The 22,048-nt window shown below is 35.0% G+C and overlaps 5 protein-coding genes across 5 annotated transcripts; 2 read left to right on the forward strand and 3 right to left on the reverse strand.

The window, feature by feature from the left end:
* Positions 1-9,601: 9,601 nt before the first annotated feature.
* On the reverse strand, positions 9,602-10,464 carry LOC149615782 (uncharacterized). Its single transcript, XM_089857476.1, has 2 exons — positions 9,819-10,464; positions 9,602-9,743 (listed from the first exon to the last, which is right to left on the reverse strand). Exons 1-2 carry the CDS (start codon positions 10,225-10,227, stop codon positions 9,661-9,663), a joined length of 492 nt encoding a protein of 163 aa, XP_089713602.1. The 5' UTR covers positions 10,228-10,464; the 3' UTR covers positions 9,602-9,660.
* Positions 10,465-10,894: 430 nt separating this feature from the next.
* On the reverse strand, positions 10,895-11,910 carry LOC149615783 (uncharacterized). The gene is made up of 2 exons (XM_089857473.1): positions 11,382-11,910; positions 10,895-11,328 (listed from the first exon to the last, which is right to left on the reverse strand). The coding sequence occupies exons 1-2, from the start codon at positions 11,718-11,720 to the stop codon at positions 11,011-11,013; spliced, it is 657 nt and encodes a 218-aa protein (XP_089713599.1). The 5' UTR covers positions 11,721-11,910; the 3' UTR covers positions 10,895-11,010.
* LOC149615784 (uncharacterized) lies at positions 11,832-13,593 on the forward strand. Its single transcript, XM_089857471.1, has 2 exons — positions 11,832-11,980; positions 12,219-13,593. The coding sequence occupies exon 2, from the start codon at positions 12,243-12,245 to the stop codon at positions 13,518-13,520; it is 1,278 nt and encodes a 425-aa protein (XP_089713597.1). The 5' UTR covers positions 11,832-11,980; positions 12,219-12,242; the 3' UTR covers positions 13,521-13,593.
* A 350-nt stretch (positions 13,594-13,943) lies between these two features.
* On the forward strand, positions 13,944-16,640 carry LOC149615785 (uncharacterized). Its single transcript, XM_089857465.1, has 2 exons — positions 13,944-14,243; positions 14,601-16,640. The coding sequence occupies exon 2, from the start codon at positions 14,625-14,627 to the stop codon at positions 15,909-15,911; it is 1,287 nt and encodes a 428-aa protein (XP_089713591.1). The 5' UTR covers positions 13,944-14,243; positions 14,601-14,624; the 3' UTR covers positions 15,912-16,640.
* Positions 16,629-22,023, reverse strand: IntS2 (integrator complex subunit 2). Its single transcript, XM_089857458.1, has 11 exons — positions 21,184-22,023; positions 20,112-20,431; positions 19,760-19,935; positions 19,491-19,688; positions 19,112-19,418; positions 18,678-19,052; positions 18,343-18,616; positions 17,692-18,254; positions 17,401-17,616; positions 17,045-17,330; positions 16,629-16,979 (listed from the first exon to the last, which is right to left on the reverse strand). The coding sequence occupies exons 1-11, from the start codon at positions 21,827-21,829 to the stop codon at positions 16,828-16,830; spliced, it is 3,513 nt and encodes a 1,170-aa protein (XP_089713584.1). The 5' UTR covers positions 21,830-22,023; the 3' UTR covers positions 16,629-16,827.
* Between the last annotated feature and the right edge of the window lie 25 nt (positions 22,024-22,048).

The following is a 22,048-nucleotide window of genomic DNA, read 5'->3' on the forward strand; positions in this document are numbered from 1 at the left end:
TATTAGATGTGTTCCTTTCATAAGTTTGTTTAATTAATCTCTGGTTATGACAAACTGAAAGGCTTGTAATGAATTTGAAGTGAGTGAGTGAGTGAGGTAGGTCATAGATTCGAGGAGGTAAAGCGAGGGAGGCCTGGTGAGTGAGTGGGGCGCTGCTGTTAAAGGGGGCTTAGTAATGCAGACTAAATAGGAGTGACTAAATTGAATAGGTCCTAGCTGCAAAATTAATTAACCACCATGCACCGAGTGTACTTGGGACTTAAATTGAATTCTCGCTTCCGTCGTTCTCCTTCTCGAACTAGTTATCTCGAGCTGCTCTAAGTCTCTCAGTAGCATTACGAATAGTATAGGTAGTGCATATCATACTTATGGAACGAACATATCACTTATAAACTTATGGTAAAACGGATAAGTTGAGAATAACATGGGAAATAATGGGGGCCAAATTATTCCTAGTAGCTTTATGTATTCCTATGGAAACAAACCTTAATTTAAGAAGTTTAGTATTACGGAAATCACGATAGAGTCATACTTATTAAACATAATGTTCTTTACGGTATTGCATAGCATAGTAATTACATTATAACCTTGAGGTACAAAATATTAAACTGAAATTTTCCCAGAAACTTTGAGAATTTATCAACCTTGCGTTTTTAAGAACGAAATATTTTAGGGTGCGTTAATTTTACCCTGAAGTAGATATGCAATACGTTTCACTTTAAATCAAATTAACATAATTAAAATTAATTTAATTTAGACCGACGGTAAATAATTAATTATCGTTAATTATTTTTTATCCTTCTCTGCAGTTATTTAAGTTAACTTAGATTAATTAAAACCTACGTACGTTATATTAAAGTTAACTGTAATCAATTGAAAACAAAATTTTGGCATTTAAATTAAATTTTGATAATTAATTTTTAGGGTTACATATCCACTTTAATTTTCCCCTCTGGCATTTTAGTATTAAAAAAAGCCGCTAATTTCTATAATTATTTAGTTTTAACTGTTATTTAATTGAAAAACAAAGCTTGTATATTATTTTTGTGCCCTTAAATTCCTGACAGTTTATAACAAAACCCGCATAAGCTACCCCTTTATTCTCGGTTTCGTTCCTATACCCATTCAACTTGATCAAAACCAACCCAAGACGGGCAAATAAATATAAAGAGGCACCCCATACACCCAAATGACGTCATAGTTTAGGAAGTTTTCTCTCTCCCTGCTTTCTGTTTCACCAAAAGTCCGACCTTTTGTGCGACGGTCCAGGAAGCCACGGAAAGAATTCCAAATTTGAGAATATTAAAAAAGGATGACGTTTTGTTGACGCATTCCAACGTTAGGTGGCGCAAAGTTTCTAACAATGAATGGCCCGCCCTAGCCACCAATATAATGTGTTTTAGGAGTTAAGAGATGTTGGGTGTACTGTACGATGCTCTATGTGAGCCCAAAAAATACCAACTATTTCTATTCCAACCATTAACCACCGTACAATGTTAAGCCTATTTTTAGATTCTGATTAATTGTGTTCATATTTTTATTGACCATAAAAATGTTGATGGAACTTTCAAAAAATCGTCTAAAGTTTAGCCTAGTTTTTAGTTTATACTTCTGTTAAACTTTTACGGAGTTTCTAGGCCTCGGTTATGGGCCCTTTTTGAACTTTCAAAAGCAACCTAAGCCTATTTTTTCAATAAAATAAACGCTGTTTTAGGTTACGTTGCTAAGCCTCGGTTATGGGCCCATGCTGAACTTTCAAAGGTAACCTAAGCCTATTCTTTCAAAATAAAAAAAAATAAACTCTGTTTTAGGTTACGTTGGTAAGCCTTGGTAATGTAATAGATCTTTACAAAGGCTTAAATTAAGCCCCGTTTAAGTTCAATTATATATTGAAGCCATGCATCATTAATAATCATGAAAGCTTTCTGACAAAGAGGTTAGTTTTTGGCGGGATATAAAGTACCACGTGGTTTCGTCCCTTCCTAAGCCTTTGCTTATGCAAGAAACCATTAAAAATTCCGACTTCCCCAACCGTCCCCAAATGTCCATGTATCTCTTTATTTTAATCGAAAAAGTTAACAATACGTTTTAAATGAAACACAATAGATAATGATACCCTATCGAATCATTGCTAAGTTTGTAACTGGTACAGTTTGTGTTTAAAGTTTGGTAACCATGGCAACCAACCGTTTCAGACAAGGCGCCATTATTTGAAACAATAAGTTAAGCCTTGGTTGGGTTACAGTTAGGGGAGAGAACAATGACATAAATATTCAAATATTTTTTTAAAAGAAAAATCCTTTTTTTATTTTAGTATTTTAGAGCAATAAAACGATTAGTACTTCCCCGTTAAATCACAGAGTGTTAGCTCAAGTTATTCAAATCACCCTACGCAAGTTAACGCAACGGTCGTAACTTTAAATTAGGCTTAACCAAGGCTTAACTTCTTTAATATTGATTGATTGATGAACAGGTAGTAAATATTAAATGAACTCTAACCTTCTTAATATTAATTTAAAAGTCTTGTATATAAAATAGAGAGAGGGGGTTCTAGTTATTGACATATCGTTTAGACCTATAGTTAGATCAATGACTCAGCAATTTTACTGAGAGGGTAGTTTGATATGGGGGATCGAGGCAATGATATACCATCGCGTGCTAAGAGGTATAATGTACTCTTTATCTATTGGTTATAGGTACTTCTATCTCCTTAAATAATAGCTACTGGTCATAAGATCAAATATATATAATAAAAAAGAGGTTATATTGTATATAACTCTCATGAACTCTGAGAGAGATATATAAAGCTTTATTAATGCTTCTTTTGCGTTAATCTTAAATCGAAGGGGTCCGCCTTAAACGTGTACAACGTTTTCAGTAAGTCAACTGTTGGTAGGAATAGAGGGGCTGGAAATAGGTTTAAGTTAGAAGACTGACTATATGTAGGGTTATCTATTTATTTAAATTTTCTTTTAGGATTTATTTGTGCAAATCAGTATATACTCTATACTACTTGGTTCAGATTAGAATCTAGAAAGTTATTCCGGAAGTTAGTTAATTTTACAAATAGGCTTATACCATTTTTTGGGGGTTGTTTTGGAGGTATAGACCATTTCGGAAATTATATACAGAGAAATTAACATACAGGGGAGAGGCCGCTATTGGGGTATTATAGATTGCGCCAAGAATCGCCGCCAGATGGAGCCACTATACTGCCTCTAGTGGTGATTCTCTGCAAGAGGGAGAATACCCCCAATGGCGGCTAAATGAAACTAAATGAACACGTTTTATATATATGGTGGAATACTTATTAATGTTAGGAATAATTTGATAAATATTGAAGAAAATACCTATTTTTGTGGATTTCTATATATTTGAAATGTTTTGAACACTTCAATTTATAAACTTCTGATTGCGAATATTGCGCGATATTTAAGTTACGTCATCAAATGACCGGCAACACTTATCTACAAACTATATATAAGCATGGATAAGTGTTGCCAGTTATTAATGAGTTCGATTCAACCCCTATCTACACAACAGAATGAATTAAACACTTGTAAAATTGGACTCGATTCAGTACTGGATCATTAAATCAGTTCTAAATCTGAATGATGCAGGAGATGCCAGTAATAACAAAATACTGGCAACCCTGAATCATCCCTTGGTGCATGCACACTTATCTATATTAGTTAAGTATAATTTTAGCTTAAAACATTTAATTTGAACACCAGAAGCTCATAACAACTAACGTATATTGATGAGTTTAAACAAGCCATATTGTACTTTCAATAAACGTTTCAAATATAAATATTTAAAGCAACATTTAAAGCAAATATAATATATTTCCGAACATTAAATCGCTCAAAATACAGCGCAATACTTTAATTTTTAGGCTAACAGAAGTGCGTAAACGTAGAAGTATATAACTTCCGCAAAAATAGTAATAAATTATAATTTGTGAACATTAAATTGCTCAAAATACAGCGCAATACTTAGGTTTCAGTAATAAATTATAATTTGTGAACATTAAATTGCTCAAAATACAGCGCAATACTTAGGTTTCAGGCTAACAGAAGTGCGTAAACGTAGAAGTATATAACTTCCGCCAAAAAATAGTAATAAAATAAAATTTGTGAACATTAAATTGCGAGAAATACAGCGCAATACTTTAGTTTTTACTTTTTAGGCTAACAGAAGTGCGTAAACGTAGAAGTATATAACTTCCGCCAAAAAACAAAATAAATTGTATATAAAAAATAAACACATTGTAAAATAATCCGCTAACGTAAAAACCAAAACTTGATTATCAGAACGCTATAGTAACTTGAAACCGTTATAATTTTGATAAAAACAAAGTTACAATCTATAAAAGTATCAAATATCGGTCCAAACTTACTTTACTAGAGAGGCCGCCTTTTTGAATCAAATCCAACCACCACACAGAAATGTGACGAATAAAAACCCAAAACTATATATTTTAGTTTCAACACGAGTTTATTTTTAAAGATTTTAAAATTAAATTTAAAAATTAGAAATTAAATTAAAAATCAAAAACTTCAATCCGGTAACACTTAAAGAAGAATAAGAAGTTCACATCAGGAGATCAAACCCGATCAGTTCATCACTGAACTAATATCACAAATGGAAGTATAGTCCGGTTACTGGCCTAGACCAACCATAAATATGGGCGGGGATACACTTGGGGTAAGGAAAAAGGGGGGGGGTATGAACTAACATGTGCCGTTAACGTTATAGACCGACCGACCGAGCTAGGGAGCGCACCGGTTTATATGCAGAGCTCTAATTTTTGGAATATTTTAACAAAGAGGTAGCCTTGTACGACCTTGAGTTAGGGGGATACGCTTAAATGAGTGTGAGACGCGTACAAGCCCGCTGAACAGGTAGTGAAGTGAGTGAGTGATACCCGTTCCGTTAAAAAACTAACTCGAAAAACGTCTTTAACTGTTAAAAGAAGAAACACCGTGTGCCTCTTCCTAACAGAATCGCGGCGTTGAATGAACCCAAAAGTCGTTGGCCGCTGAAAGATTAGCGTATTTTTCTTTCCCCCCTCTTTACTACGTCACAACTTATACGTCCGGAATGATTTTTTTTTTATTTTATTTTTTCTCCTCCGCCAAAGTTCCGTCCCAGATTTTGGCGCGCGCTTGACGTCACAAGAATTTTTATATTGCTCTTCCCCCTTCCCCCTTTTTATATAAAATATTTTTATTTCTTCGGGTAAAATCCTGTTGGTTTTTATATTTTGAGGGTTACGTTAATCTTCCAGAAGATTTTAGGCCCCAATTGCGCCATATTTCCATAGTTTTACGATCAAATTTCATTTTTTTTACTCCGTATTAGGCCTAACATTTTTCAAAAGTAGGCTTAACTAATTTCCCGCAATTTGTTTTAATTGGCGCGTGAGTGAGTGAGTGAGTTAGGGCTGGAAGTAAGTTAAAATGAAGGTATTAGGCCAAAATTGCGCCATATTTCTAGTTTCATTTTTAGTCCATATTAGGCTTATTTTTTTTCAATTAGGCTTAACTAATTTCCCGCCATTTGTTTTGATTGGCGCGAGAGTGAGTTAGGAAGGGCTGGAAGTAAGTTAAAATGAAGGTATTAGGCCAAAATTGCGCCATTTTTCCACAGTTTTACAAGCAAATATCATTTTTAGTCCATATTAGGGTTAACTTTTCAAAGTAGGCTTAACTAATTTCCCGCCATTTTTTTGATTGGCTCTGTTAGGGCTGGAAGTAAATTAAAATGAAGATTTTAGGCCATATTTCCACAGTTTCATTTTTTGGTCCATATTAGGTTTAACTTTTCAAAGTAGGCTTAACTAATTTCCCGCCATTTGTTTTGATTGGCTCTTGAATGACTAAGGGCTGGAGATAAGTTAATATACTGATAACTTAGGCCTAATATATCTTGAGTTTGATTGTTTTACGCAATTTGTCTACATTTTGACAAGATTATGATGGATTTGATATTGAATGCGAGCATCTTATTTAGGGTTAGGGAAAGGATGCGCTGGTCTTCATTTAGGCATACGGACCGTACATTTACAAAAACGGACCAGTTTCCAGGCAGCCCTTGTAAAAAATAAAATAAAAACTAAAGAAAAACACACTATTTTATATCCGGTTCTAGTTTCTCAAAATGGCTTTTTCTCCAATGCACAAGTGGGTTAGCGTTTTGAGGTCGCTATCATCCGAAACGGACCTTGAAAAGTATTTCCCCCTTTAGTTTTTTACACGAGCTTTAAATAGCGACGAATAATTTTACTAATATTTTTTTTATTGTGAATTTACATATTTTCTTACGGTGGGGCCAATACGTCTCGCGTTACTTTTCCCACAATTTCTGTTTATAATATCTTCTTCTTCGATAATAATATGTTATCCGTATTAAAACCTCACTGAAATCGTGTTGAATAGTAACCTCCTTGTGTTAAATTAAATCAAGTGACAAATTAGTTAAGAGAATATTTGGTGAGCCAAACGCGAACGTCAGGAGCTCCAACAAAGCTCTGTCTCTAGACATGCTTTAACAACAAACCTATGAGATTTTTATTGGTTAACAAACTCATTGGGACAGATTTCTATTGGTTAACAAACTCAGTGGGACAGATTTCTATTGGTTAACAAACTCTTTGGCAGAATCTTATTGGTTAACAAACTCAGTGGGACAGAATTTTATTGGTTAACAAACTCAGTGGGTCAGAATTTTATTGGTTAACAAACTCTTTTGGCAGAATATTATTGGTTAAACTCTGTGGGCATAATCTTATTGGTTAACAAACTCAGTGGGACATAATTTTATTAGTTAACAAATCCATTGGACACTAAACATTTCATAGGCTAACAAACCCATTGCATAGAAGACATTAATTAGTTAAAAATTAAGTGGGAAATCATTTTAATGGTTAGATAAAACCACTTGAACAAAATATGACCGCTAACAATACATTTAGACACACCTTAATCAATTAAATTTCGTAAAACCTGTTGCTAAATCTTCATCGTCTCAATTCCATTAAAAAAACGTCTTTGAACATCAATTACTTATTTTTATTTAGTTATTTATTTAATTTTAACAGGGATAGATAGACTTTTCATATTTATATCATTTAAAGGGTAGATGACACGAAAACAATATAGTTTTGAACCTACATATTTATTTTATTTAAAGGGTAGATGACACGAAAACAATAAAGTTGATAAAATAAAATATAATATAATATAATATAATATAACATAAAATTCTTTTTACTTCTAAAAACTGCGATCGACTAGAACGGAAAGGGGGAAAGGAAGGACATTGAAAAGGATTTTCTCTGTCCTATAAAAATTTTTCTCTCGAATCTTGATAAAAGTTTTTTATCTCTCTCTATCCTGAAAGGTAGCTAGTCTGGCTTTGCTTGAAATATGCGGATGTTTTTTTCGGTGGGAATTTATCTTTTAAAATTAGATCGACATTTTAATGGACTATTAAGTTCAAGAAGAACTGAGTAGTTCTATGTATAACGGACTCATCCAACCGGGCAACCACAACCCTTATTTTTAACAATTGATTGGAATTTTAATATGTGTAGTTATTTAGGTCCCAATGTCTAGTAGACGAGCGCTGTTTTAATTTATATATCAAATTGTAAACATATTCTGAATATAATATTACATTAATTATTTGTAGTTTAATTGACCCTTGTTTTGTTGGTTTTATTGGATGAAGCCTTTCAGGGAGTCCAGCGGTCCTATAATTTTTATAAAATCCTATATTTTTGAACCTGTCCTATATTATTATGCTATAATTTCATGAAAGGTCCTATAATATCCTATATTTTTGAACCTGTCCTATATTATCCTATAATTTCATGAAAGGTCAGACTATGATATAATATTCCCTATATATTTTTGATGCTTAGTTTGGGGTCTTAGTTTTCGTTTATAGTTTAGCATTATCAAATTTATTTTAATTAAAATTTAGTTATGGCTCTTTTAAAATAGAGATGACAGATTTGACTAGATTTGACCGAAATTGATCAGGCGGAGTTTGCTCAGGATTATTTTTTAATTATATTATATAATTTAATTTAATTAAGTTCCTCTGAATTTAATTCAAAGTAAAATCCCCAATTTGTTATTTATTTATTTGAGATTTTTCTATAATATAGTTTAAGCCAAAATAGTTAGTATTATATATGATCATGCATTTTTATTCCTATATTTTCCTATAAAAACAGGTGATTTTTTTTCTCCTATAAAATCCTATAATTCCAATAAAAAAATAAATCCTATTTTTCCTATAAGGAATTTAAATTCTTGATTGGTCTCCTTGTAAATCAAAAGTTAGACTATCCAACGATAATCATATTGTCCGCTATTGTCCACTGTTTAAACTAGAGTTGGGCAATTTCAAAGTTAACATGTACCTTTTCCAACTTACGAATTTTTTTTATACTGAACCCATTATTGGGGAAAACCGAAAAACCCTCAAAAATTATCATAAACCGTCTCTCAATATTTTACCCCCGCTTTAATTATAATTTTAGTCACGTGGCTTCCCTAAGCAAAGGCCCAACCCTTACCATGTTCTTTTTACCAATATATTTAGCGGATCTCATTTAGATCAAAAGTTATTGAATATTTTGGAAATTACGAAATAATTTTGCAATCAATAAATGTAGAGCAAAAGGTCTAAAAACCCTTCAGTATCAATAGAATAAATTTATATTCATTGGAAAGTCACGAAGTGCTTATATTGAATAGCCAAGGCTTAGGGTTAACGAGATACTTGGGTATCATGTCGAAAATACGTATTGTTTCAAATAATGTTTTCTCTTGAGTAATGATATACTGTCCTTTGTCCTCCCTCTCTCTACTGTCTGCCTAAATGTGGTTGCTTAGATACGGTTTATTTTCGTTTTCCAGCTCTAAAACAAAACACAAAATTTCCCCCATCTTGTACGCGCTATGAGGTTAACGTGTAACATACACGCCTTCAACGTCAGATATTTCAAGTTAAAACTGAACTAGAAAACCAAGAGATACCCGAAATCTATTTGCATTTTATTATCCTTGTAGTTACCTAAACGTTTTGATAAATTTTAAGAATAATATTTTTATTTTGAAAGGGTGTATTGAGCAACTTGTTTTATAGAAAGATGTCGCCCGTTTTTGACCTTTAAATTTCCCGCCAATTTGGTTCTTTTATCTCATTGGTTGAGACAGTTTTTCCGCTTTTTTCAACCGTTCATCTTATTGGTTGATTAATAATATAGTAAAAAGGGTTACAACATTTATTGGGAAAGATGTCGCTCCGTTTTTGACCTGTAAATTTCCCGCCAATTTTATTCTTTTATCTCATTGGTTGAGTCGGTTTTCCCGCTTTTTTCAACCGTTCATCTTATTGGTTGATTAATAATATAGTAAAAAGGGTTACAACATGTCGTCAGAAAGATGTCGCTCAGTTTTTGACCTTTAAATTTCCCGCCAATTTTGTTCTTTTATCTCATTGGTTGAGATAGTTTTCCCGCCTTTTTTCAACAATTTATCTTATTGGTTGATTAATAATATAGTAAAAAAATTGACGCAGAATCCGAAAAATTGTTTTGATTTATTTATTAGAAAAGTACAAAAATTTAAAAATACACAAAATTCATTGAATTCTTGTTGTTTCACAAGATCTAGTGGATTTTTTTGTGAAGCATTGAGAAGCAGTTTCTTGATATTTTTTATCAACTAAAAACAATAAAAAGTAATTAAACTTAATAATTAAAATTAATTAAGTCCTACAATCACCACCACCAACCACACCTTTATCCATGTTAACTTGAACACCCACTGTTTTGGTCCTTCTGAGGAGATTATCATTAACGTAAGTGTATTTATTGTTGAACTCGCATGAACTAATGCATATTAGCACTTCGTCTGTATCACTTTTCATCCATTCTCTAATGTATACAGTATCTAATACTGGAACAGTTTCTTCTTTCAATAACCAACAATTGGGCTTTTTTAGGCGAGTAGTTGGCATGCATCTGTAAGACTCATTACTGAAATGAGCAGAGCATACACCATCTCCAGGATGGATTCGGGTTTTAGGGGGAATTTTTAAGGCATTTCTCCAAGCAGCTAACTTATTTGCATCTCGTGGGAAATAATGTACGGTCGCACTGTCACTTTTTACATTACAACACTTGATACATCTTAGGCTGTTACTCATCTTATTGTTTTTTTAAGCCTTGGCTAATATTTACGGAAATTACTAAAAGGATTAAATTTACTGGAAATATTGTAGAGTTTTACATTGATAAAGGGGTTATTAAAGTTTTAGTAGTCTTTTAGTTGTAGATTAATCCCAAATTATACGTTAAATCGTCTGAAAAATAGTATTATTAATGGATTCAACATATGGATGTAGCGTCAATAAGATCGAGCAGACGACAGTGACAATCCCGCTCTGCCGCCTCTCTGCGATGCGACTGCGTGCGTCGAAAACAAGCTAGTTCAGTTCACTTCACTATTATTAATGATCGATATTTGAAAGAAATTTTTCGTAGGCTTTGAAACTATTAAAATTAAGGCCTACATTACCTTTGTAAATTAATATTTCATATGTATGTATCATCAATAAGATAGAGCAGACGACAGTCCACCTCTCTGCCGCCTCTGCGACTGCGTGCCTCGAAAACAAGTTAGTTCAGTTCACTTCACTATTATTAATGATCGATATTTGAAAGAAATTTTTCGTAGGCTTTGAAACTATTAAAATTAAGGCCTACATTACGTTTGTAAATTAATATTTTATTGAATTTTTGAACTTGAACGAATATGTTTTATTTGAACATGTGATACATAAAATATTTAAGAATAAAAACTATATAGGTTAATGATATACAATGGATGTTAAGAGGAATTTAACATCATTTTTATGTTAAATTAAATAAAACCAATGTAGTTTGAGTTTAAAACTACTTTAAAACAAATATTATGTACATTAAAGATTTTAGAATCCACTAACGAGGGACCCCGATTCTATGAAGCTATTATTGTTATTTATGTCGGCTACTGGTGGTACTTCATTTTGAACAGTAGTCAAAGTGGCGCCAGTTGGCATATTGGCGGCAAATGGAGTGCCAGCAGATGTCATAACGATAATACATCTGACTGGTAACATTTTCGGTCCATAGCTTGTACTTGGCATATTCAGAACATTGTCTCGAGCTAGCTTCATGACGTAAGGACTGCTGCCCATAGGCTTTTTGGAGTAGGTGTGTAGGTTCAAATACTGGGCAACTTTATCTTTGGAGAGAACAACTGGAAGCTGAAAATAATAATTAGACCAAGGACGGTGGTAATTATTGCTGAGTTGATTACCGATTCCAAAGCCTGGTCTATGATTTTAGGCTTCGGACGCTTGAATTCTGGCCATTTTCTGTCAAAAATCGCGTTCAAAGTTGGTAGAGCCGAATGACTTAAACAACGTTTGTATGTTTCTCCTCGATTATAATTGCAAAGAATCGGGTAGTCATTATCGCTGAAATGCATGGAACACACTCCGTAATTAGCCTTATCCAGAATGTCACCCTCGGCTAGTTCCATGGGTTGGCCAATACTGAGAAGCCACTTAAGCCTAGTGTCCAATTTCTTTGGAAACTTGTGAACTAAATGTCTATCTTTTCCATCTCCAGTTCTTTTACAAACTATGCATTTCATTTTTACTCGTAATAATCCGTAGTTAATTAATTTAAAAAAATTAAATCGAGCTTTACCGTCCTTACAACTGCTTGAATAGTTGAAATCTACCCTAAGCCTAACTTCTCAAAAACTACTTCTTGAAAGTTTCCCGCGTTTTTATTCCTGTGACCGGATTGGTCCATATTTCAACCAATGAAAAGGTTTTCTCTGAAACTTGTGATTGTGACTTCCGCTTTGTCGGTTCTCGGTGTTGTTTACAACATTTATTGAGAAGTGAGGTAATAATTATATTAAATTTTAATCGTAATTAATTTTCAAAGTACATAATTTGTTTAATTGTACTAGTTTTCTTTATTGTCATTTTTAATGGAAGTTAAAGTTGTAGCCTAGGACTCTGGGAGTGGGTGGTTCCCATTCTTAAGCCTTGGCCTTGTCTTTTGTTAGTTTTTGTCCATGGTCCTACAGAACGGGTTTTAAAATCCTAACCCATGTTAATATTTAATAAAATATATTAAGGTTAAACTTAAACATCGATTAAAAATGGGAGATTTGCCTCAAGAATACGCCGATATTTTTGTAAAAGAGAAAAGATGGTCTGATACAGACTTAGTCAAATACAAAACCCACAAATACAAAGAACTGCCGGAGAAAACGGCCCATAGACTTGTTAAAATATTTAACTTGTGCTCGTGTGACCCGGAATTCTTACCAGAGAGACCATTTAGTCGTCCTATAAACATTGCAGAAATAACAGTCGCCATAGCTTCTCAATTAAAGACCACACACCTTACCCCTTGTTTGATCTCCGACAATGATAAATACCAACCAAACATTGACACTGTGGTTTATCCCAGTTACATTAGTGACCCAAAAGCCGTCCCTGAGCTTTCAAATGAATTGATAGACGATAGATTTCGGGCTTATTTAGAAACCGATAATGTCTGGAAAGAATATAGTTCTTGGTTGATAAACCAACCTATTAAAGTTCAAGTTGCGATAACCGCTTATATTGCAACAGTATCTTTGAGAGTTTGTTGCAAAAATCCAACTACCATTGAGGGTTACATGAACCGAAATCTTGAAAATAAGTTAAAAAGATTTTATGGCCAACATGCCAATTTCACAAAACCAATTGCCGTTCCGAGTTTGAAGTTCCTAACGAAATTGAAAGAGCAATTCCAACTACAAACCACCATATGCTCAAACTTCTACGCTAATTGTCTCGATGCCTATTACACTGAGTACCTGAAACCAATTTTGCCCTGCGAAATCATTAAACGTACTGATAAAACTGATATTGTCGCGACAGCTCTCTTAGCATCTACAGCTTGTAACGGCTTATACATACTACAGATTTTCACACAATATGAACGTAAATTTAAGCATCAAAAATATTTAGCTTGCACAAAAGTTTTGAAAGATGATGTTGATGCTGAAAGTAGAGCATCTGCTCTAAGATTCTTAGAATTCTTTGAGAATTATAGTCCAAATTGGCATCACGTTACATGCCATCGTTATTTGATTCCTGGGGGTAAAGGCATCCTTTGGCCTTGGTCTCGTATTTTGGATGCAACTTATTTTAAATCATTAAGTGTGGAAAAAAATGCTACGTTTTTTGTTAAATTCATTAGAGATTTGGATGCAGGAAACACTTTAAATTGGCAGGAATCAATAAATTACAAAAATATTCCAAAAGAAATTGATGAAAAAGGAATAATATGGCATCAAAATCATGAACCTACTCTTAGTGTAATTGATAGAATATGTGCCGCTTTTGATGAATATCCTGTATTTGAATTTTTCACAAATTCTTCGTAAGCTGTGTATTATGTTTAATTATATTATTTTTCATAAAATTGTTTCTTAATAAAATTCAAACTAGTTTTGAAAACGTTTATTTTATAATTTTATTCAAATAAAAATATTTGTTAAAAAAATTTTCGTTATCTTCGGAATCTAAATTTTAAATTTCCCGCTCTTTTTTTCTTCCTGTGACCCTATTGGTCAATCCAAGCAATAGAATAAGGGACTTGGCATTAATTCGTCATGAAACGTCACGCTAGATTCCACTAGTGCTAAAAAAAAATACTAGAAGGCGGGGCTTAAATAGATTTCATCATGTAAAAAAAAAATAAAAATTCCATCCATAATGGCGCTGGGTGGAGCTAAGCATGAACTGCGTAGTGTCAGAGAGAATTTAGAAGGGGAGTGAAGGCCCCCCCCTTTGACTCTATTAAACGTGATGACGCCCAAACAAGATGTCGCGTTGAGCTTTTTGGGGTAGGTGAGTTTCCGGTCACATGTTCTAAAATCTCTCTGTTACAAACGCATCATACCGGAAATCGACCTGCCTAGATAACGTTTAGCAGACGACGTTGCGCTACATTCCAAACCACCCCTTCCACTCCCCTTCTAAATTCTCTCTGGTAGTGTCTATTGTTCCTTTGTTCAAAAAGTTTTTCGGAAATTCCAAGAAGTCCGGCAAAGATCGAAACGTGTTTGACCAAGTTGACCATTGTGTGAGGACTGATTAGGAGTCAGGTAAGAATTTTGTTATATTCTATAGTTAATTATGTCTTAAGTACATAATTTGTTGAACTTTTACAAAATTGTTCAATTTTTCTTTGTTGTAATTTTTATACTAAGCGGCAGCCATTAGAAATAATATGTTTTAAAAATCATTTGTGGTTGTCGGACTGAGACTCAGATTCTTAATAGGGTAATGGCAGCCCTTCGCCTTCGACTGTATTAAGCTCTATGGGGAAATAACATGGGGTGCCATCAGTCTATATTAAGCCTTGGTCCCTTAAGCTTTCGCATTAGTTAACGAAATTACGATCCCCGCTCGTTAGGTTTCTAAATCGTAATGCATAATTATGTTTAATAAATTATATTAAGGTTAAACTTAAACATCGATTTAAAATGGGAGATATACCTCAAGAATTCGCCGATATTTTTGTAAAAGAGAAAACGTGGTCTGACGCAGACCTTGCCAAATTCAAAACCCACAAATACAAAGAGCTACCCGAGAAAACCTCCATTAGACTTGTTAAATTATTTAACCTGTGCTCGTGCAACCCGGAATTCTTACCAGAGAGACCTTTTAGTCGTCCTATAAACATTGCCGAGATAACAGTTGCCATTGCTTCTCAATTAAAGACCACACACCTTACCCCTTGTTTGACCTCCGGCAATGATAAATACCAACCAAACATTGACACTGTGGTTTACCCCAGTTACATTAGTGACCCAAAAGTCGTCCCTGAGCTTTCAAACGAATTGTTAGACGATAGACTTAGGGATTATTTTGCAACTGATGTTGTTTGGAATGAATATGGAACTTGGTTGATGAAACAACATTTTAAAGTTCAAGTTGCGATTACCGCTTATGTTGCAACAGTATCTTTGAGAGTTGGTTGCAAAAATCCAACTTCCATTGAGGGTTACATGAAAAGACATCTCGAAGATAACTTAGAAAGATTTTATGGGCGATATACCCCTTTCCCTGAAGCAATTGCCATTCCGAGTTTGAAGTTCCTAACGAAATTGAAAGAGCAATTTCAACTGCAAACCACCATATGCTCAAACTTCTACGCTAATTGCCTCGATGCTTATTACACTGAGTACTCGAAGCCATTTGTGGCATTCGAAACTAGGCCTACTGAAAAAACTGATATCGTCGCGTCAGCTCTGTTATCAACGACAGCTTGTAATGGCTTGTACATTCTGCATTTAATGATGCAGAATAGTCTGAGACATAAAGATGATGGGCGTGAACATGATTTCTTAACAAGCATTGTAATCTTGCAATTTGATACTGATCCCGAAACCAAGGAATCTGGTACTCGATTTAACGATTTTTTCGATTATTACTGTCCATCTTGGCGTCATGTTGCGTGCGATTCTAAATTGGCCGTTTTTATGCAAATTTTGTCTGGACGCAAGAAAGACATTCTTTGGCCATGGGCTCGTATTTTAGACGCGACTTATTTCAAATCGCTCACTGTGAAGAAGAACATGCTTTTCTTTGCGAAATTTGTGCGACTTTTGGATCCTGAAAATACCTTGCATTGGCAAGAATCAATTACTTATAAAAATGTTCCGAGAGCCATTTTAGAGAAAGAAATAATATGGCGTGAAAAGCGTGAAAAGATTATTGAAGCGAATAGAATTAGATTGGAGGCTTTTCGCTTGGAGCACGATTTGTGAAGTTTTTCGATGTTCACAAATTTACAAGTTCATAATTTTTGCAAGTTTTTAATTCATCGTAAAATTCAAACATCGTAGTAAATGAAATAACATGGCATGAAAATTGTCAAAAGATCATTGAATCGAATGGAAATGTTCCGCAGTGAACACAATTTGTTAAATTTTCTTATGTTCACAAATGTTTCAGTTCATAATTTTTGCAAGTGTTTAACTCATAATAAAATTCAATCATCGTACAAAAAGAAATAATATGGCATGAAAATGGATCGTCAAAAGATTATTGAATCGAACTGAATCATAATGGAAGTGTTTCGCAGGTGAACACAATATAAAAAAATTCGATGTTCACAAATTTCTAAAGTTCATAATTTTTGCAAGTGTTCAATTCATAATAAAATTCAATCATCTTACAAAAAGAAATAATATGGCATGAAAATCGATTGTCAAAAGATTATTGAATCGAAGTGTTTCGAAGTAAACAAAATATGTTAAATTTTGATGTTCACAAATGTCTAAGTTCATATTTTTTGCAAGTGTTTAATTCATAATAAAATTCAATCATCGTACAAAAAGAAATAATATGGCATGAAAATCGATCGTCAAAAGATTATTGAATCGAAGTGTCTCAATGTAAACAAAATATGTTAAATTTTGATGTTCACAAATTTCTAATTTCATAAAATGTTTGCAAGTGTTTAATTCATAATAAAATTCAACTATTTTTCAAAATGTTCCAATTTTATTCGTAAAACCTCTACTACAAGTTACAAGTTTTTAATTTGATGTTCACAAGTTCGATCATAATGTTTGCAAAGTGTTTAATTCATAATAAAATTACAAATATTTTTTCAAAATGTTTCAATTTTATTCATTCGCAAAACTTCTAGGTACAAGTCGCAAGAAGTATTTTATTTTTTTAGTAAATCAAACGTTCAAGCAAAATTATATCGCACAAATTCGAAAAGGAAGTTTGTATCATTTTACACAACGCGATATTTGAAGGCAGCTTTTGTATCGTTGCCTTTGCATCCCCGAATTGCTCCAAATCAGGAAATTGCACGAAAAGATCTGCAACGCAACAATTAATTAAAAGCGTTAATTCGTTACACAACTCACCTTAAACGTCATCTTACCCGCTGTGGAAACTAAAGGCGCAATATGCGACGTCACGCATGCATTTGACAAGCAAATCTTGCCTAATTGCGTCAAAAGACAAACCACGTCTTCGCATAATGGCGGAAACGCCTTACACATTCGAACCAGCGCCGGTAACACCGGCAAAAAGAAAGATGGCCGCTTTTCGCTTGTTAAAACACCCAATAACGTATGCGATACATTCAAACATAATTTTGCGATGCTTAAAGACTTGGGTATCGCGTATTGGATGCATAAATACGATGAAAGTTCAATTGCGAAAACCTGCAAGAACATTTTAAGGTTAAATCATGTTCTTACGTACATTTGAACAACATCGTTATCGTTAATGTACTTGTTTCTCGGTATGAGGTTGACTCAATAGTTCTGGTATAAAATCCAAACAAATATGCATTGAAGGAATGGAAGACACTGTTACGGGCAACAGTTCACTGTTGTACCCTTGAAAGTGAACTAATTTAACCAATCCAGGATCGGCAATGAAAACTTGATGTAAATGCGACGAAATCAAACTTTGAACTTCGCGTAAACTTGACATTAAAGGACCTCCCTTTGAAATTAATTTAATTTAATTGAAATTAAATTAACTTAACTTGAATCAGATAGCAGGGACCTTCATATATACCTTTTCCTCTGTTAAAGTTAAACAACTTTCCAATAGTATTTGAACTGCGGCACTTTCCTGCGCAGCCACTAACGTAATACAAAGTTCCTCACGTTCTTTCTCGCTCTCTAATTGGCCAGTTTTCTCCAATAACGGATGTTCCAGCATATGATTATTAAAATGCGTTTTAGAAGCTGCTAAAAACGCTCTAAGCATATGAAGGGTTATTTCTAGCAAAGGCGCGCAACGAAAGACCCTTTCGTCGCATCGTAGAACGTGTAATGGATCCAGAACTATTTCATCCCATCCTAAGGGTTTAACTGGAACTGGTATATCTTTGGGTGCTTTGTATCGAAAAGAATTAACGGTCATAACCCAAAGTCGTCTGGGGAAGACTGCGTTCAATCTTTGCCAGATTTGCTTAGATTTCTCAAGAACTTGCCGGGGGATTCCCGAATTAAGCAACATGGGTAATCGTTCGATGAACGTTAAAGCGTAAGGCCATAATTGTTGTAATGGGATGGATAAAAGGTATTCTAAATGGGACAGGAGTTCAATGGGACAACTTTGAATGGCGCTGAAAGCTGTAATAATCAATCAATTAATGTTGGGTTTTAGAATTGTAAGTTGTTTCGTGGAACATATCTTGTTCGGGTCACCATCGTTACTTACCTCTTGCTAACGAATGTTTGTTGTAATTCGTTCGTGTTCGAACAACTAATGGCCTATTACCTTCGGCAAGTTCGGAACTAGTATCTCCGGACAACCAATCTTGCACCAAACACAAATGAGGATAATGAGTCGCGATTAAACGTAATAATGGCGCAAAAATGCCGGCAAAGTGTTCCGGTTTTTGTTGCGCTTGTTGCACCAAATAAAATATTGGTAGATGCGACATAAACTGAGCCGAGTATCGTTTAACCTTTCGATTTGATGATACTATAACCTGTATTGCAATTAGAACCATTCAATCTTAATTAAGTTAAACACGAAGTTAATCGTCGTACTTTCATGTTGTTCAATCGCGTATCTTCGTACAACAGAAGATAATACAACATGAGTAGTTGGGACGACAATGAAGCGGGTGATTCATCTACATCCATGGCAATTGCAGTCGGAGTGTTACGACCCGATGATATGTTACTTCTTGTGTTATTGGGCGATCCCTGATTAGGGGAATTTGAACTTTGAACTAATATTGAATGTTGAAAGACGTTCAAAATTTCCTCTTCCGTTATTGGTTCGTTTGTGGTATCGAGGGATGCTTTTGAACTCGGTACCAGAACCGAGTTTACGTAAACTTCAACTAATGCTGGTAAAACTGGATGTAATGGCGCGACTGTGTTGCACAGTTGTTTGTAAATCCAGTTTTTAATTGGTACCTACGTTAAATCGTTAATTGATTGATTGGTAATTTGTTTTAAGGTTTTGAAAACGGCACCTTATATTTTGTAAACGCTCTGCTTTTTAGCAACTGATGTATGCAATGAACGGGTAGAAACCCTGGCGTATTGCCACTTAATTTTGGTGTAACTGGAACCTTAACAGCATGCGCGGTAACTACTTGATCAGTGAAGATCTCTTGAGTAAATATTGTCTTCATTCTAGCAAGAGTATTGGCTCTTAACATGACTTTCATGCCTAATGTCGAGCAAACCAAGTCCGTTATGGAACTCATTTGGTTGCTATGGAAATGAATTGCGATCAGCAATAACATTTCACCAAAAGATGCGCTAACTCCGCTAACCCTATAAAGATTTAGGGAGTTAATTGTATTTAACTGCTTAATTGGGTTTCCAACAGAACTTAATGCGTTATACCGTCCGAAATAACCCTCCTCTTTCAACAACCATCTTATCCAATCAATGGCTTTACGTTCTTGCTCGTTTGAAGAAAGCAACGTAGGACAAGCCAATAGCATACATAACCCTAATGAGACGAAACGTATCCCGGATGGACTCGCGGGAGGATGAGAGGTAAGTAATTGCAGTAGAAGATTAACTTCATCATCGTGGAATCTAAGATTGGGGGGTTAGATTTTAGATGTAAGTCATTGCAGAATTGCTTCCCATAAAGCTTAGGTAAGTACTTTAAACCCGCAATTCCTCGTAAGGCGCAATAAAGACGTAATAATGAGCTAGCTTGGACTACTTTAGAGTCAGGTAAGTTACGCTCGTCGATGCTAAACAAAACCAAGTTTTGTAAGCGTTGAAGAAGTTCGTCTCTTAGGGGTTGTAGCGTCCAGTGACCACCACTTTCATTTTTCTATAAAGTGTAGGAATTGAATCGATGTTGAGGTTAGAAGATATCAGATTTCGGGGGTTAAAGGGGCTGCCGACCCCCCTATGTTGTTTTACCCACCCGCTATGCTAAGTTCTATGAATTAGATCGTATTTTGTCCCAAGGTCCGAACAGCCCCTTTAAGGTTGATTATAACGAACCTTCTGACAGTTTCGGACATACTGGGCGAACCAGGTTCGTATTTTATCATCGGAACCAAGTAAAAGTCCACTTATAAAAGCGACCAAGTCCCCAACAACGGAATCAAAGTCTCCCATTTCGCCGTGTTCTTTACGACAGTAATCTAACGTGAGCATTATAGCCAATCCGGGCATTGTACACATTTCTACAGCTTTAGAACGAATTGCCAATGCTTGGCTCATATTCATTTGACATAATTGTCTCAATGCCGTCATTCTAATGCGACCGTTCGGGCTGTCCTCATCTTGTTTTTCACCATTTACTAATAAACTTAGGCATACTATATTGAAATTTGTTGAAAATGAAAGCGGTACGTGATTATTTAAAAATCTTGCATGGTCTTATCAAAAGTGTGTAGATATAAAATCAAAAAGTACACTTTATCAAGATTTCTCTGTCTATGTAAACGGAGAAGCAAACTACCCTAAGCTAAACCTCCTACAGGAACTCCCCTATCAGGGAAGAACTTCTTGACGTCATAGCTTTATAGAAAGTAGGCTAGTACGTTACGCTGGCGATCCAAACATTTATTTTCGGTACTAGAGCTAGCATACGCTACTTTATCTCAGAAGCCTTAGTGTGACGTCACCTATGCTATTTGCCCATAGAACCAAGGTGGTACCAAACATGGTGCGTCTACTGCCAAAGCTAACCCCGTGAAGTTTACTTAGGCGACGACGTCACAACTGAGCTAGATCTATTCACAACTGTGCCACGATCGGGAAGATAATCATACGCATAGGGGCGGGGGTCGACATTATAGGGAGTTAACAGTTCTGACCCTGAAACGTCACACCCTTCTATCTCTTACTGGAGTTTCATCCCTCTAACGGTTGGAAACAGTATTTTTTTCCGCGCAAAAATGCCAACCAGAGGGGGGGGGCTGCGTGACGTCAGGCTCTTCCCCCCAGCCAGCTGTTAGCTCCCTATTCTTATAGGTAAAGGGGGCGTGTCTCGTATCACGCATCGCGATCAAGCTTGGACGAAGTGTACTTTTTGTTTTTATATCTATATACTTTTGCTCGTAAATACCCTCTTTAAAAGAATCTGGTGAGTTCGCGACCATTCTACAGATCATGGTCGATCCATTTTTAACGTGAAGCAATGCTTCAGCGACTTCCTGTATTTGTAAAAGACCCGGAAGTTCGGCTTGCGCAATGCAAAGTACGTCCGAGACCTCTTCTAAGTAGACGTCATTATCAAATAGTTCCGACGGTCTTAAACCAAATTCCCGATTTTCTTTAACCATAGCCATGAGAACTAACAGTTCACTAAGTAAAAGACGTAACCGCCTAGCAGGTTCGCTCTGTTCAAAATCTAACGCCAACCCGCGCATGAGTGAAGAAACTAGAATGCTTTCACAACTGTAACCCCCAATTTTCATTCTTAACTGCTGTTCTTTCTTAACGTCAATTTCTAACGCGTGAAAGTCGATACTTAATAAGGCTACTAAAGAATTAACTGGTTCGATACCTGATAGTATTTTTAGGATTATCTGTCTCTTTCTAACCCATTCCGCACTCTGGTCAAGCGGAGCGCATAGCGACATACGAACCAGACATGGAAGGATAGGTTTAATATCATGTTCGCTTAAATATGATAGTGCTTCAATGTTAACTTGTTGTATTGCGTTGAATGTTTCGGAAGAAACGCTGTATTTCATCGCTGCCGCAGACATGATGGGGTATTTTAACACCTAAACTTTGGTTTTATTCACTGAAAATTAAATTTAACACTGAATTTTGATGCAATTTTACACTGTGATCATGTTAGAATTATAGTCAATAATTTAATTGTTCGTAATTAATGAAAAAAGTAACTAAATTGCTTAATAAGAGCCGACACTACCGACCGCGTACGACAACAACATCGTCTGCTTAGACCGTAGGCCACCGTC

The sequence above is a fragment of the Phalangium opilio genome, unplaced genomic scaffold, assembly GCF_054372755.1.
Source record: "Phalangium opilio isolate 3A_F unplaced genomic scaffold, DU_Popi_V2 ptg000217l_1, whole genome shotgun sequence".
In the NCBI taxonomy this organism is placed as follows: Eukaryota; Metazoa; Arthropoda; class Arachnida; order Opiliones; family Phalangiidae; genus Phalangium; species Phalangium opilio.